The sequence below is a fragment of the Mastomys coucha genome, unplaced genomic scaffold, assembly GCF_008632895.1.
Source record: "Mastomys coucha isolate ucsf_1 unplaced genomic scaffold, UCSF_Mcou_1 pScaffold21, whole genome shotgun sequence".
NCBI classification, from domain to species: Eukaryota; Metazoa; Chordata; class Mammalia; order Rodentia; family Muridae; genus Mastomys; species Mastomys coucha.
The window spans coordinates 73594409-73610362 of record NW_022196904.1 but is presented as its reverse complement, the minus strand read 5'-3'; the positions used below and the strand labels follow the sequence as shown (position 1 = coordinate 73610362).

At 45.3% G+C, this 15954-nt stretch overlaps 1 protein-coding gene across 2 annotated transcripts in view; it reads right to left on the bottom strand.

The window, feature by feature from the left end:
* Window positions 1–1397: 1397 nt before the first annotated feature.
* Window positions 1398–15954, bottom strand: part of Tmc3 (transmembrane channel like 3) — a 38952-nt gene continuing 24395 nt past the window's right edge. Inside the window, exons 14-23 of one of the 2 annotated variants that reach the window (XM_031387214.1) lie at window positions 15337–15482; window positions 14526–14593; window positions 12669–12797; window positions 10241–10351; window positions 9241–9366; window positions 8408–8486; window positions 7021–7062; window positions 6581–6668; window positions 5231–5486; window positions 1398–3229 (exon numbers count right to left, since the gene is read on the bottom strand). In XM_031387214.1, the coding sequence (XP_031243074.1) occupies window positions 2386–3229; window positions 5231–5486; window positions 6581–6668; window positions 7021–7062; window positions 8408–8486; window positions 9241–9366; window positions 10241–10351; window positions 12669–12797; window positions 14526–14593; window positions 15337–15482 (1889 nt within the window). In that variant the 3' untranslated portion in view covers window positions 1398–2385. Of the gene's footprint in view, window positions 3230–5230; window positions 5487–6580; window positions 6669–7019; window positions 7063–8407; window positions 8487–9240; window positions 9367–10240; window positions 10352–12668; window positions 12798–14525; window positions 14594–15336; window positions 15483–15954 lie in introns of both variants that reach the window. The other variant, XM_031387215.1, reaches the window with a different exon arrangement.

Below are 15954 nucleotides of genomic sequence, written 5' to 3'. Positions count from 1 at the left end.
TGTGGACTTTGCAAATACCAATATGATTTATACAAACCTTCCTGGTTAGCATCGGGAGTTATCTTGGCCTCTAATCCGGTGGCCTTACCATATGTGATTTAGTCATTAGGACAGTCATCCATCTACATCTAGCAAGGTATTAAGTATTTGTGGCAGGCATCCAAGATTCTGCCTCTATGGGGTGGGTGGCTTGTGGAATGTCCTGAACAGTATGAAATTCCACACCATGGTGGGGTTATGTTATACAGAAAAGGTGAAGAAGTGGTCTTGATGCTATGATTAGGGTCTCCCATGAGCCGACTTCTAGGAATCAGGAAGAAGGGTTTTCAGCTTGTAAAATGAGGGCCCATATTATCCCTGCCAAAAGGGACTAGAACCAAGTAGGGACACATTTCACTGCCAGTGAAGATCCATCAGCCATGTCGTAGAGCAGGGACATGTAGGAAGCCTGCAGAACCTCAAGGCCTGGACATCTGACCAAGAACCACATGATTCTGGAAGAGGGCCTGGGGCATCTGTGAGATGTCAACACTTGCTGTTGCTTCAGCTGCTGCCTGGTGAGACCTGGAGAAGAGGACCCAGCCAGCTATGCCTGCACTCCCGAGCCCTGGAGATGCTAGGATGACAAGTGTGCATCCTGTGAAACCACTTAGTTTGTAATTGTGGTGTGAAATTCGCAAGAGTCAGAAAGGAATTTCTCTGACAAGAAAGCAAATGAAAAATGGGGCTTGTGAAGCAGGGAGATTGGTGCACCTGCACCTGATAACAGAAGATCTGGCCAGAATCTCAGCCTGGCACTAGGGTTACTGCAAGTTTGTACAGACTGTAACTCTGCAAGGACATCTGTCTGACCTTGGGATGGTGCCACCCTTGCTGCTGATCTCACTAACAAGGAGAGATGACTGGAAGAGCTTATGAAAGCTTCATTTACTTGTGAAACTGTTCCCTTGCTCTGGATGCTGCATGTGCTCATGGCTTACCGGACCACAGTATCATCAATGGTCAATGTGATGCTCTCGGTCAATGTGTGGAGGGTCCCCGTTGTTATTCTAATCAACAGCAGTGACAGAAAACACACATGTGATACCTGTTGTGTGTCAGTTACTTGGAATGTAGAACCATGGTGCAACTTTTGTCCCAGGCATTCAGAGGATAGTAGAGGAGACAGAAATACTAAAAGCCAGAACTTTTTTTTTTTTTAAAGATGTATTTATTATTCTATAATGAGTACACTGCAGCTGTCTTCAGACAGCACCAGAAGAGGGCATCAGATCTCATTACAGATGGTTGTGAGCCACCATGTGGTTGCTGGGGTTTGAACTCATGACCTTCGGAAGAGCAGACAGTGCTCTTACCCGCTGAGCCAACTCACCAGCCCAAGCCAGAACTTTTAAAAGGCAATATGGAAAGAGGAGTCAGGGCACCAAGCTGGTTACCATGGGATGGAGCACACACAGCTTCCAAGCCCTTCTCAGGGCCTGTCAGGGGAGCCAAAGAGCAACTCCTTGTGAGCAGACACAGTGGGAAGCCGGTAATGTCAGCTCTGCTCTTTTCTGTGGGCTTGTTAGGCGGAGGCTACAGGCCTGGCATCTCTGTGGCTGTGAATTCTTCACCTCCTGCCTGAACTGAAGTCTATTGGTACAGGGGGTGGGGTGGGGAGGGAAACAAGATCAGCAAACATGGAATCAGAGCTGAGAGGTGAGAAGACAGGTGGTCGTGGGGATGTTTGAGCCTCAGTTCCAGCTGAGCATGGTACCAAGTCTCAATTCCCATCCTTCCCAGTGAACCAGAACACCCCAGCTATAAATTCGGGGTCATTTCTAATCTGTACTATGACTGAGTAAAATACGGAGTTAAATAAGTTTGCAGTACACTACCCTGGCCACCACTAAACTGAATGTCCTCATAAACTATGTACTCTGAATACTTCAAGGGTAGCCACCTGATTTTGGGTGATCACTATGGAGTGCTGATATTTGTGTGTCAAAAGGCCATAGTGCAAAGCACTCACTCACATTATTAAAGATGAAAAGAGTGTTGAGTGTTTTTGCAGTCCTGCTGAGATGACTGGCTTGCAGGTGAGCATGGTCACCCTGAATGGAATCAAACGCCCGGCATTTTCTTGAAATGACAGTCTGAGATGGTAATGTATGCTAGACAGAAAGAAACCCTGGGATGGGTGGCCATGCACACCCCATTGCTTTGAATAGGAAATTACAGCCCCAGGGCCTCAGAACCTCGGACAGCAGCAATGCATGAGCCTAAAGAAGCTGCACAGATCTCTAACACCTCACAGATAGGTACTCTCTTCTAGAAAGGGTGAGACCATCTAACCTCAATAGTTCCAAAGAGATCCAGTCTTTAGGAAGAGACACGAAAAGAAGCCTAGACATTTGAACAAACTAGGTCATTGAGATCTGTGGGCAGTACCTGCCTGGACTTGGCCTTCCTCCTGCCCAGCTGGCTGGCAGACCTTGGGAATCTGCCCTGGGTGGACATGACATGCAGGTATTGGTCATTGTTGCTGTTTTGCTGGTCACTGCTGGATGTTGCTGATACAGAGTCTGATTCTGTGAAGGATGGCTCAAATTTGGCTTTGACTCTGGCCTTCAGGGAGGGCTGTGGGTATTGGGCGTTCCTGGATCGTGGCTTTTTGTGTACAAATGTGGGCCTCTCAAGCTGGTCTTTAAAATTATTACCCCCAGATCTGTAGTATACCCTTCGCTGGTATTTAGTGTCTCTAGTGTTATTTTCTGATCTGTCATCAGTGTAAAAACAAGAAGACTGAGGGAGGTCTGTCATGGAGCTAGCAGGGATTGACCACTGGACCAAATCTCTCCTCAGCATCTCTTCCTCTTCTTCACTTAGCTGTGGAGAGCAAGGCTGGTGGGGAGCCCAGGACATGTACTGCTGCACATTCCTGGGGTACAGCTCTACAATGTCACCTAAAGCATCTATCTTGAAATGTCTTTCTGGCCAGAAAGCTGGGTAGGTCTTTTTGTGAGAGTCATGTTCATTAATGACATAGTATCTGGGAGCACGGGGACTGTGGTCATGTGTCATCAAGGCAGAGACCCCAGATCCACAGAAAGGAGGACTGATTGGCTGAAAGTCTTTACGGGAAAGAGGCTCTGAGCGAACATCTTTGAGGGTCTGTGTCTGTTTCACTGATGAGCAGGATCTGTTCTTGTGAAGGTTGCCTGTGCTAGAACATGGTCCATGTGGATACCTGTAAGACAGACATGGACAGACATGGTTAAGTAGCTATGGCCTCTGTATCCCTCCACCTCTCCAGGAATTTCAAAGTGTCTGTAGGTGATCTGTAGACTGGCATGCATAGAAGCATTCAGGGAGTAGGACCACACACTGGACATCTCAGAGCCCTGATATAATAAGGGATGCTACTCACCATGAGGGCGCCCATAAAGGAGTGCCCCATTAGCATATGTCATTACAGAGCACTGGTTCTGTTAGGAACATTTTTCTGGGGCTAATGTTTGTGAAATGCATGTTAGGAATACTGCTCTAGTGGGCTAACCTGCTCTCTAGCTTCTCAGGCACTCCCTCAGGCACTTAGGGGAACTATACCTATTCAAAGGACCAGTGACTGTGCTTTGACCCTGGTCCCCAGTAACCTTCCAAGAAAGACTTAGATTCCTCCCTACTTGTCAAGGTGCTCCAAGGATATGAAGGCAATATGCATAAAACAAATTCTCAAGTTCTATGATAATTTGCAGAAAGGAAAAAGAAAAATTATATTCATCTCTATGGTGTCCACTGTACTACAAATGATGAACATAATTATGTCTCCTTGTTCTTCTGGGTGATGTTTGAATAGTAAAGGAAGCTGGGTTCTGCTTTCTGGAAGATGAAATTGAAGCATCTGGCCCTTATAATAACACATTGAAGGTCTTGCCAATAACTTATCAGACCGCGTGTGAAATGGAGACCTTTTACCACGTGGAGACCGAAAGTGGAACGAGGCCAGATAGAAAGATAGGGAAGCTCTGGGGCCCAGGGAGAGGAAGGATCTCATCACCCCAGGGTATAGTGGAGCTAGCTGAGAAGCAGGAATCCTGGCACTCTCAATCCTGGCTATGAAGAGTGGGACATGGGAGCTCATGTTCCTCTCATCCATAGATACATCATTTGTGGTAAGGATCCAGGATTAAGGCCTGAATGTATGTGACCTTGTGTAGAGTCTAATCCTTCCCTAGTCAAAGCGCGAGTATCTCAAACAAGACTGCTCACTCTGTTTCCAGTGGCTGTATCCTGACTTTCTGTGTCACTGAAATCTGTGTTTTTACCTTAGACATTGTAACCCTGTCAGGTGCTCTACAGGGTTTCATTTAAGTTTCTGTATTATTTTATTTTATTTTATTTTATTTTACTTTATTTTATTCTTTTGGTTTTTTTGAGACAGGGTTTCTCTGTGTAGCCCTGGCTGTTCTGGAACTCACTCTGTAGACCAGGCTGGCCTCGAACTCAGAAATCCACCTGCCTCTGCCTCCCAAGTGCTGGGATTAAAGGTGTGTGCCACCACTGCCTGGCTTAAGTTTTTTTAATAAACCTTTGCACATAATAACTTCAACTCCACCAAAGTCCTGTGTATGACTATTGTAAACAAACGAACAACAACAAGAACAAGAACACAAAAACAATGAGCTGCAACTGTTGAGCTCGCCCGTGCTCTCCAGTGTGCCTTGGTTTTCTTTCTGAGTGTGCCTCTCTTTCACTTAACCCTCCGGCTTAAGCCTGAATTAGAATGCCTTTATTAACCTCATCTCTACTTCCAAACTGGCTAGTCCTGATCTGCATCCCTGGATGGATCTGATCCAAGTTGGGCCTGAATCAGGTTTTTAAGTCTTGGGGAACTCCCCAGGCTACTGAGGGTGACCTGGGGAGCTGTGCCTTCTGCTTTTGCACCCTAAAACACTGACTTGGGACGTGAACTGTTAAGCGACATCTTATTTTCCCAGGCTAAAGAAATATGTATATTAGGCTGGGAGGTAGGTGTACTTATAGGTTATATGATAATGTAGGTTTCAAAACTCTTGACCTCCCCTCCCTCCCACCACTTCCACATTCTCAGGCTCCCTGCATGTCCTGCCTTCTGACTCCTTCTGGCAGTCCTAGAATTTAATGGCCTCAGCCTCCTGATGGTTCTGGTCCATCATTGGCATTGCATTCAAGAAGCCTGGTTTCTTTTTGTACCAGAGTTCACACTCACATGTTGGTGTCTTGCTCTGGCCTTGACCTAGATCCATCTGGAAGAGGAGAGCAGGGGCCCCTGGACCCTTGCCCAGGACTCTGGGGCAGGGACCTTGTGATCGCTTCCATCCTGAGGCTCTTGCTACTCAGAGAGTCGAAGTTGATCAGGTGGCCATTATTTGGGGATGTGGCCATGTACGCTGAGGACAGCTGGCTGATAAGGTCACTGTCCTTTAAAAGCCTCTTGCTGCTTTCTTCGTGAGTCTGGATTCGAGCTGTGGGCAGAGGAAAGAGCAGGTGACATGTCCAGGTTTGCTGTGCTTTGAACCTTAAAATCCCCAAATGGCACATGCTAAGACTTGGTCCCTTATCTGGCACTTTTGGGAAAAGGTGGAGCTTTTAAGACTACAGTCTGGTGCTAAGTCCTCTGGTCATAGGGGTCATGTGCTCTATAGGGATTGTGAGACCCCTTTCTGGTTCTGACTGTGAGGTGAACAGGCTTTCTTGGCACACTATCGCAGGGTGGTATGCCCCCTCCTAGCAATGGAGCCAATGGAACACAGATTGGAACCAGAAACTGTGAGCCAAAACAAAGCCTTGCATCCTTATAAGAATGGGGTGTATTTATTATTGCAGGAGAACAATGGCTGGCACAAAGCTGATTTAGCTAAGGGACATTGATAGCAACTGAGTTTACAGTCATCAGCTGCACCTACAAACATAGTGGACCCTTGGCAATACACATTCAACAATTGAAAGCATGGTATCCAGACAAGTTTAGCAAGGAATGGAGGAGCCCAGTGTTGTACCCCGAGACTACAGGGTGCAATCTTATACCTCCCCCAAGGTAAGGAAGGCTGTTGGAGAAACTGTGTGGATCCTGGATCCTAGTTGTTTAAGGGGGTGGCTCTGCCTAGATTATGTAGCATTCTCAACTGACAGTTCATCTCTAACAGTTACAATGAGTTTTATAGCACAAGGCATAGTCACTTTGTATGTGAAATTGTCACCTGGTGACTCTTCCACATGGAATGTGACCCTTGGGCTTGAATATCCTGGAGAAGAGCTCTCTTCTAGACCGATCACCTTGGAATAGTTACAGGAGCTAGCTCATGGCAGGTAGTGTGGGCTGTGCCAGCTCAGTGGTACCAACTGAGCATCAGTGCACCAATCTCAGTGCACTCTATTAGTGGCCTCAAAGGGCAGAGTTACTGGCTCTTTGTTTAGCTGAGCCTGTCATTCTACCCCCAAATCTGGCCTTCTAGCCACGCCAGATATCTGTTCCCCACATTCTTCTTCCTTCTGGGGCATAGCTTGCTCTTCCCTGGATGGGTCTGAGTTTGGAGAATTGGGAGAAAGAAGGTATGACCTTGGAGAGGTTTTGGCTTTGAATTTTCACTTGAATCTGCTTCAGTGGTGGAGACTGCCTGCCTGGTATCACTAGGGATGGCTAAGGCAGTAGGTCAGAGAAGACAGAACTTGTGGGAGCCTGGGAGGTGGGCTCACGTGGAAAGAGATGGATGCCTGGGAGGACATACACAAAGTGGTTAGACAAGCAGGTTCTTCAGCATTATCCATTTACCACACTGAGTTTTCTCTCCTGTTTCAAAGCCCCCTTCGGATTACAGAGGCTTGGGGGTTGGTTATAGGCCTTCACAGGATTAAATCAAGGGCTTAGGGTGGTGGCTAGCCCTGGTTTTACTTTAGTGTTCCCAGTGACTTGCAAAAATCCAGCGCTGGTTATGAGGCCCCTTGGTAAATGCTCATAAACTTAGAGAATAGACATTTGTATTTTGAGACTCACTTACCCTCTACCATTTGGGCAACCTTTTTCTTATCTTCAGATCTTGCCTGGAAAATAGGAATGACAACCAGTTTGCTTTAGGTTTAAGAGGAAGCGATTACCATTTTATTTTGCAGAGGGAGAAAAAGACTTATGTGCTATCATTCATACTTTGGGCACAAAAGTACCACTGAGGACAGAATGCTCAGGACATAGAGACTAGAGCTATTATTTGAGTGAATAAATGTAGACCTGGCAAAGCCAAGGTTTTATGCCTGATGGGTTTCCTGTAAGGACAATTAATTCATGCATGTATGAGACTCTGCCAAGGCAAACAGAGTATCCTGTAGCTGAAGGAGTTGGGACCCAGAGAGTTTCATATTCTGGTTATTTTAGGGATGAGACCCAAGTCTCAAATGAGATTCATTTTGCTTTACCTGTACTGAGCACATTCAGCCTGGAGGTGATTTTATAGAATACTATTTGTTTTTGTACCCAAAAGAGTTTCATGTTGTGGAATTTTACACTTGGCCTCATGTTGACACTCAAGGACTTTCAGGTCCTGAAGCAGTTCAGATCTTTAGATTAGGGAGGCTCAGCCTGAAATAGTTTGAGTCAAAAAGAAAATACAAATGAGTCACTAGAGGGATATCCACAGACAAAATGCCCTGCAACTGGAAAGGATTCCTCACTTGACATTTCACAAACCCAAGCTTTTACCTCTTTACATAAATGTGTATGTACGAGAGCAATTGTTTCTCTTTCCTTAGTGAAAAGGGTAGGTACATAGAGTTGTTTTCTCAATGATGCTGAGAGTCAGAAGGTGAGCAGGAGGTCTCACTTAAGGAAGTATGGCTTTTAGGTTAGACATGACCCAGAGAGTTTGGTACTCTGGATACTCCCTGGCCTCCTTCTGACCTTGAGGGAGCAGGATATAGAGAAGAGCGAGGCCAGGGAGTATCTGCCTCGATCTGGTTCCTTTAGGAGAGGTGTGTACTCCAGGTGGAAAGGACTCTATGCCAGACAAAATCTAAAGAATAAGAAAGAGGAGAGCAGAGTGCTTGGGGTTCAAACAGTACTAGAGGCTCAGGGGTCAAAGTTGATCCAGGTTGGGGTGGCTCTTCACCAGTCTATTAAAGTTTAGAGAGGTACCTGGCACCCTGGAAGACTGACACTGTCATGTAAAGAATGCTTAAATGAGCAGCAGGCTTGCTCCCAGCAAAAGCAAGCAACCACTGAGCATTCTTAGAAATAACTTGAGGGGACTTGGTGAGTAGTCACTTTGTACCATAGCGCATGTGCACTATAACTGGAGGGTTGGAGTTGCTTTGGATTCTCATGCTGGAGAGGGCGCAGGTATGTGGCCAGAGCTGATGCTGGCATGGATGAGAGCTGAGTTCAGATGATACTTGCGTTTTGGATCTGCATCCTGAGTTGCTGGCTGCTGAGCTTGAGTGATCTGGCGATGCTCTGAAGGTAGTAGATGAGCATGCTGGCATGGAAGGATATGGAATAGTAAGTGGGTTTCTTTAAACGGCTTCTTTAGCTTTCCAGCCCTGCCCAAGTGGCACTGGAAGTGAGGCTTCCCAGGCTGGAAGTGTGCTACTCACTAACCTCTGAATCTTGAACAAAAATACATCTGCCTTCTTTTCTCACAGCCTGTGGCCACTGGGAGAGCACAACTTCATTTTTTTTTTCTTTTGCTTCCCGCTGACCCCTGTTGCTTCAGATTCTGCACCCTGACAATAAATATAAGGCACTAAGACCAGCAGGCACCTTGCAGCCAATCAAACTGTGCCATTTCGCTTCTCTCTGTAAGATCTAATAAACATAAGCTACTCAGCTGAATCACAACATTTCAAAATTATCTACACTTCTGCAGAATACTATACTGGTATTAATAGTGTCTGTTAGAGTAGCCACAGCAATCTTCCAGATGATGTGGTTGACTCGGTAGCTATGCAGCCATCCCTCCATGGCTTGGTGACTTGTGCTACTCTGAAGTGCGGCTCAGGACTGATGTTTAGATCATCAACCGTTGTAAAAGCTCTCGGAATGGACTAATTTTATTTAATTATTGGATATCAGTGTGATCAGGTGGCTACACACACACAGCTATCCTAGAAGCCTGAGAGGTGTAGCAGTCCTTGGAAGGGAGTAGTGACCCCTCACGTCTGGGTGTTATGACAGACCCAGGAGGCTGGGAGATGTGCTGCCCCCTGGGGACTGGGAGGTGTAACACTCACAACAGAAGCAGCACGGCTGGAAGTATCACCACGGGGCTGCTGATGTGTCCAACTACAGCGTGAAACCACGTGGGGAAATCATTCTCTATCGTCTCCGACACAATGTCATAAATTTTCTCTTGTCCGCTGTGAAAAAAAGAAAAAAGATAACTCCAGATTGGACTGCCTTTACCTAGGGAATGTTTCAAGAGCTATCAAAATTGTTTGGGTGTCTAGAGGCGGATCTCCAAAAGCAACTACAAAAACTCAAGGCAAGTCTCCAAATGACAAAGATGCCCTAACATTCCTGAAGTTCTGTGAAGCAGTGATCTGGTTACCCAGTGGGTCTGGAGGCGAGGCCACGGACCGCACTGTGAGCACACTGGATTTTTAATAAGTAAATGAAGACACTTCCAATGGTTCCTGGGTCAAAACTGGCTTAGGCAAAGATGGGGATGGCAGCTGAGATTACTGTGTGGCTACAGTGAGATATTCCAGACTGAAATCTGGCATGGCTTGTCTTCAAATAAAGCCTGGCTTCAGCCACATAGATTTCTGCACAGCCAATCTGCTCCTTTCCCCTTCTTTTCTTTTCTACCTCCAAACCCTTCTTTAGGACCCCCGCTTGCTCTCTTTCAAATCCGTGATCTCTTTTTGCATCAATTGACATTACATGCATATTCATATGCATATGTATATTGTATATATGTATATACACATATGTATATGTGTATATATGTATATGTATATATATACATGTCTTTCTAAATACATAACTACAACCTCCTCAGTCTGTATATATTGTCTGCAAGTTTTAAGACAGAGTCTTACTCAGTAGCTCAGGCTGACCTTAAACTATTGACAGTACCCCTTGCCTCAGCCTCCCAAATACTGGGATGATAGGGGTGATGAAGCACACCATGGTCTGTTGGTTGTTTCCTGTTATTTAAAAATATTGTATTATATTATATTAATTTATCTATTTGCTTGCTTACTTATTTCACTTTTCTGTGTGTGTTACCTGAAGGGGCCACAGTTCAGAGATGGCTTGTAGTGGACAATTGCAAAAATGGTTGGCAGCATGCAGAGGAACAACATGAACAGGAGCATTGCCAGGTAGAAGTTGTTGGATCTGCAGAAAGAGCAAGTATCATGCAGCAGCATTCCTTCCAGAGTCTGAGTGAATGCATCCACATAATAACCTCTGTAGATGGAACTGTTCTCTTCCAGGGCCTGGAGAACAGTTGGTAAAGCGGTTGCTGCACAAACACGAGGACCTGAGTTTGATCCCCAGCACCTGTGTGAAAAGGCTGCAGTGGGCAGCATACTTGAAATCTCAGCAATGGAGAGGCAAAGACAGGAGAGTCCATGCACCTTACTGGCCAGTCAGCCTGCATAAGGTGGAGAATAATTGAGAAAGATGCCTGCATGGTATCAACCTCTGGCCTCTATACACACGCGCGCGCGCGCACACACACACACACACACACACACACACACACACACACACACACACATGCTGTGTGTGAGAGGCATGCACAGCTTAGAAACCCAGAAATCAGCTTCCAGAGAGAAGCTTCCACTCGAGCAAGTTTACTTTACAAATACTGGCTGGGCACTTGTAAGCTGTAAACCAAGAAGGCAGTGATCCCTGTGTGCATGGCTTTTACCGAGTTAGCTCTACTCATAGAAATTTCAGAACTACCTTAGAACCCACCAGGATTTTAAGTGCCTTTCTTTCTTCTCACATCCTTGAACTTGATTTTTAGGTCCCAGGGGTGGGGCTCTGTTGGTTGGGATCCTTAGTCATCTGACTTGGATCACATTTGCTCTTGTTTTGTTTGTTTCTCTGCTCTTTACTGCTCAGAGCGAATGTTCTATTGGAGTAAGCCCTGGTGCCTCATCCCTGGGTCCCAGGCTGGTACCAGGACCTTCAGCTGCCCAGGCTTCCCCACTGGTGGCTCAGACCAATTTGGCATGTGAGGCCCTGTATGTAGTCTATGGGTCTATTGATGCTCAACTATCCTGTCTGTCGGTTTTTCCATCTTTTTCCTTCTCTGCTGAAAAAATATTTAACCGGATGTCCTGTGTGGAATGTGACAGGCAGGGGCTAATGTTTGTACCCTCCACAGTTCACTCTGACATATGACTGCCTTTGTGGGGTATTTGAGAAATGGTTTGTTCCATGAGGATTGCACTCTCATAAGTGGAAGTAGTACAGAGATATAAATTCAGTTCATCCCATTTGCTCTTTTGGTCCTTGTGTTTCTAGCACACAGGAAGGCCTATTTTTTCCTTTAGAGGACACAGAATTTGAGGAACATCTTAGAAGCAAAGCCTAGGCTGGACTTTTAGCTTCAGGAAAATGAGCCAAAACATGTACTTTGTAAACTGCCCAAGTTCAGGTATTCTGTTACAGCAGCTCAAATGGAATTAACAGAGAAGACATGTGAAGTCCCTCCCTGCCTCTATCTCCACAAACTACATATTCATGAACACCCACATATATGTATAGATTAAATAATCACATGTAACTATATAAAACCATATATATCCAAACATAAGCATGTGTGGTCATCAGATAAAATATAAATAGATTACTATCCAGGTCATGTTAAAAATGTTTGAAAGCCACTAATAGAGACAGGCAGTCACACAGATCATTGCTGTGACAAAGCAATATAACTGGGGTCTAATAATCAGATTCAAAATGTGTTCTGAATCCACCCACATGGCTAAATGCAGGGAAGAATAATTGTTGTCAGGATTATAGAACAATTCAATCTTTTAAGCAACTCTAGAGACTAATGTGCACCTGCCTGAAAACTCAGCATTACACTTTGGAGTGTACACCTAACAAAAGACACTTAGCAGAATGTTCAGGGATGCTAGTCCTAACAATTAGCAGCTGGAAGCAACCTTGGTGGAGATAAAGAAATCAGAAGATCAGTTGTGTATATTTCCTCAGTGACATGAAGTTGAGAAACACAATGTTGAGTAGAAAATAAGAAATCTGAACATGAAGGAGTACGTTCTGTGTGTCACATTTTACATAAGTGACAAGACCAGGAAAGCCCAACTGGGTCTGTAGAAATCAGGAGGAACTGTGAGAAAGGAGTGGGGTGGGGTGTTCTGCCTTTATGTGGGTTCTGGGTGTACCATTGTGTGGAGTCTGTGAAAGGTCAAATCTGATACTCCTAACTTGTGCATTTTTTCTAAATGATTATTAGACATCAGTTGAAACTTAAAAAAAAAATATGTGCCAAGAGCTCCAAAGGAGTGACAACTGATCCCAATGTGGAGGAGGGTATAGGCAGTGGCTTCATGGGGGAACCAAGCAGAGAAACTGGAGGGTTTTGATAGATACCATGTTAGGAGGCCCCTTGTTGGAAGAGGCATGCTTAGAGGATACATGGCCTTAGCTCAAGGCAGAAACTACTGCTACCAACCTGGAAGCTCGAAACACTTGCTGGTGGGGTACATTGCAGGTCAGCACCGCCCAGCTCCTCAGGTACATCAGCCCAATGAGCTTGAGAACATTGAATGCTGGCAGACACGGAGAGAAGAAGGCCCCCATCCTGAAACGGAAGAAGGTCAAGTCAGTCTCTGGGTGTCCACATTCAGGGCTGCACACCAGACACCCCACGATGGAGCAAGGGTGAGAGACATTACGTATACACCCTGTACTTCAAGAACTGAAGAAACTTCTGAAGGTACGAGACCCACATTCCAGAGGGATGATGAGTCCCTGAAGGTGGGTGGTGGTGACGTGTTTGTCTCTCTTCTCATTTAGGAGAAGGAAAGGCCTCCTCTGGGGAGAAGATGACACTGGAGAACCAGGTCCTGGAATAAACTCAAGACCTTGGAGGTCTGGGGAAAGAACTAAGTTAATAAATTACTGAGTTTCAGACTGAATCCACAGTTGTCAAACATCCTCAACTTTGGTTGGCTGTTGCTATCAGGCCCCTCGCACGTGTTAGCCCACTTCATCATCTGAAATTGTGAAAGGAAGGATAGATAACCGAGTGAGTAGATAGGGAAGGCAAACCTGGGGAAACTAATCGATCTTCTTAAACACATACTGCCCAAAGAGTGACCCTGTGTCTAGATGTAGACACTTCTAAGAGCAGAATTAATGAGCTGAGCGAACTCAGTTGTCCCAGACAAGCTAGGACACCTAGCCACAGCACAAATGTCAAAGACACAACAAAACCCAGGACCTCCACTTTAGTTTAAAATCAATTTGTATTGGCTATGCAATTGAACCTATTCCTGCAGAATTCATATTTAGTGTCAGGAAAATGGAGCATTTAATAAGTGTTTTAAGAGCAATCGTTTGCTCTCTTATGGCAGAGATGCCTCCCGTGCCTCTCTTCATCTTTTACTCTATACAACGACTGCAATTACTTGAAAGAGTTGCAGTGAAACTTTAGCTCGGAATCCCAGGGATCTAACACATATTAAATAAATAATACATACGGTTACGAAGATTTGATTTATACCACTGGGTTCCCTATGCAGTCTGTGACAAATATTGGAAGTTGTATTTTCTGAATGTATAGAATATCCACGCTTCCTCTTTTTCTTTGTCTGACAGTATTTGGACCTACCACACCTTTTGTGGTCCCATGAGTTATACATGAGGTTTACTCTGAGAAAAGAATGGCGAGATGACCCCTGGCAGGGCCCTGGTGCCCCTGGGAAAGGATCTGCTTGGCTGGAGGTACCCCAGTCAAAGGGTCTTGCCAGGATCCTGGTCACCCCTCAGGATGTTCCAGTTATCCAGAAGAATAGGCCTCCATCGGGGGCTAGTGTCTACATGAAAGGAATGATGTGAAATGCCCAAGATGGGTCTGATTGTGAGTGCTCCAGTGTAACTGCAGAGTTCCTGAAACTTTCGTAAGAAGCAGTCAGTCCTCTGCTTGCTCACCTCCTTCCCAGCTGAAGGATTCCACCACTTCCTATGCAGATGCTTTAGGGGCTGTGACCAAAAGTGGTTTAAAAAGGAGCCACTCACTCTGTTATTTTTTTCTGTAAAATCCTCAGGAAGTCACTACTAAAATCACCTCACCCAAGAATTAGTCACCGTATTAGGGTTAGGGTTAGGGTTAGGGTTAGAGATAGGGTTAGGGTTAGGATTAGGGTTAGGGTTAGGGTTAGAGATAGGGTTAGGGTTAGGGTTAGGGTTAGGGTTAAGGTTAGGGTTATCCTGATGATGCTTCGGCTGCATGAATAGGTCCATCTGCACCTATTGAATCCTTAGCTCAGGTAACATTAGAAAAGCTGTGATGCAGCATTGACCCTACCAAATCATGCCTTGATTGTAGACAAGGTGTAACACATTCTCAGCAATCTTGAATTCTCCATATTCAGGCTGTTAGAGAAAAACATTTCCATTAAGAACGAAGTCATAAAGTCCTTTGTGCATGGTAGTGCACTATGTTCATTTGTACCAACTTCTTTGCTCTTGTACATGTTCAGAGATCACTGTCTTGCTGGCTATCAGCAACTTGTGTAATGAAAGCCTGAGGCAAGAGCTCAGTGGTGCATGGCCTTTCCTCTTTCCTTATGAATCCCCTTTGTAGCATCTCTGCCTCCCTCAATGGGCCATGCTCTTACTTAGCTATTTCCTTGGACTGAAGCATTCCCTTCTGAAAGGAAGGTCAGGAGACTTAGGAAAGTCAAGATTTAGAGGCTCAGGAAATGTCCAAGGCTCAGAGGTCTTCCCCTAGGCTATGCAAGCAGTTCACAAGGAAAGGAAAGACTATTTTTTTCAGTGTAGCTATCTGCAAATTGTGCATCAAGCTTTGTTGACATCATCCATGCTGGGGTTGACATTTTAGTGAAGTAGCTGTCCGAGTCACCCACGTGTTTGTAAGTTATTGTTCACTCATGGATTTGTAAGTAACTTCAAGAATCTTATAGGCTCCCTAAGCTAGACTTAAATGGAATCACTTCTCAGATCTCTTTTCCTGTACTTGAGATGAACAAAAGTAGCCTCCCCAGAAAAAGCTGTACTACACATGCCTGACTGATTTATAGACAAGCCAACAGGAAGAGATGGATTTGCTTCTAGAACCTTTCCAAGTGAAATATTGGGGGTAGGATTTTACTTACAAACTTGCTTTCAAGGTCCCAACACCAATAGTCACTTAAGTAGCGAACAAAAAGTCCTCGGAAGAAGTCTATGAGGAGGATGCTGGCCACCGTGAAGAGCATATCGATGACAGACAGCTTCAGCATCTCCTGCAATACATTGGGCCCTGTTGCCACCATGCCCTGCCCCCACAATCCTCCCCACCTGCCATCTTCACAGTTCTCTTCCTGGTTCTCCCTGTCTCTGTCCCTTCCATGGAGCCAGAGGCAGGAGCCCTCTTATATTTTCCCTTCATATCTTTGTAGAGCACAGAGGCAGAGGGAGGGGTTTCTATCATATCACCGGTGTTTGGACAATATCTGTTCATCTGAGTTTGGGTTGCAAGATCAAAGGCAAGGACACTGCTACATAAAACTTGGGAAGGCCCTAAGGTCTGAGGTTCGGAAACACAGGCTCTTAACCAGGTGTGCCTATGAGGTTGATGATGACCTTTGACAAGGACTTACTCCATAGTAACTTTGCTCTGATAACTAGGATTAATTTTGAGTCCAGGAGCATAGAAAAATAAAACCTCACTGGTTTCTATATTCTTTTTCTATGAAAAAGGGACAGTGATGCCCAAGAAAGTTTCCAGGGTA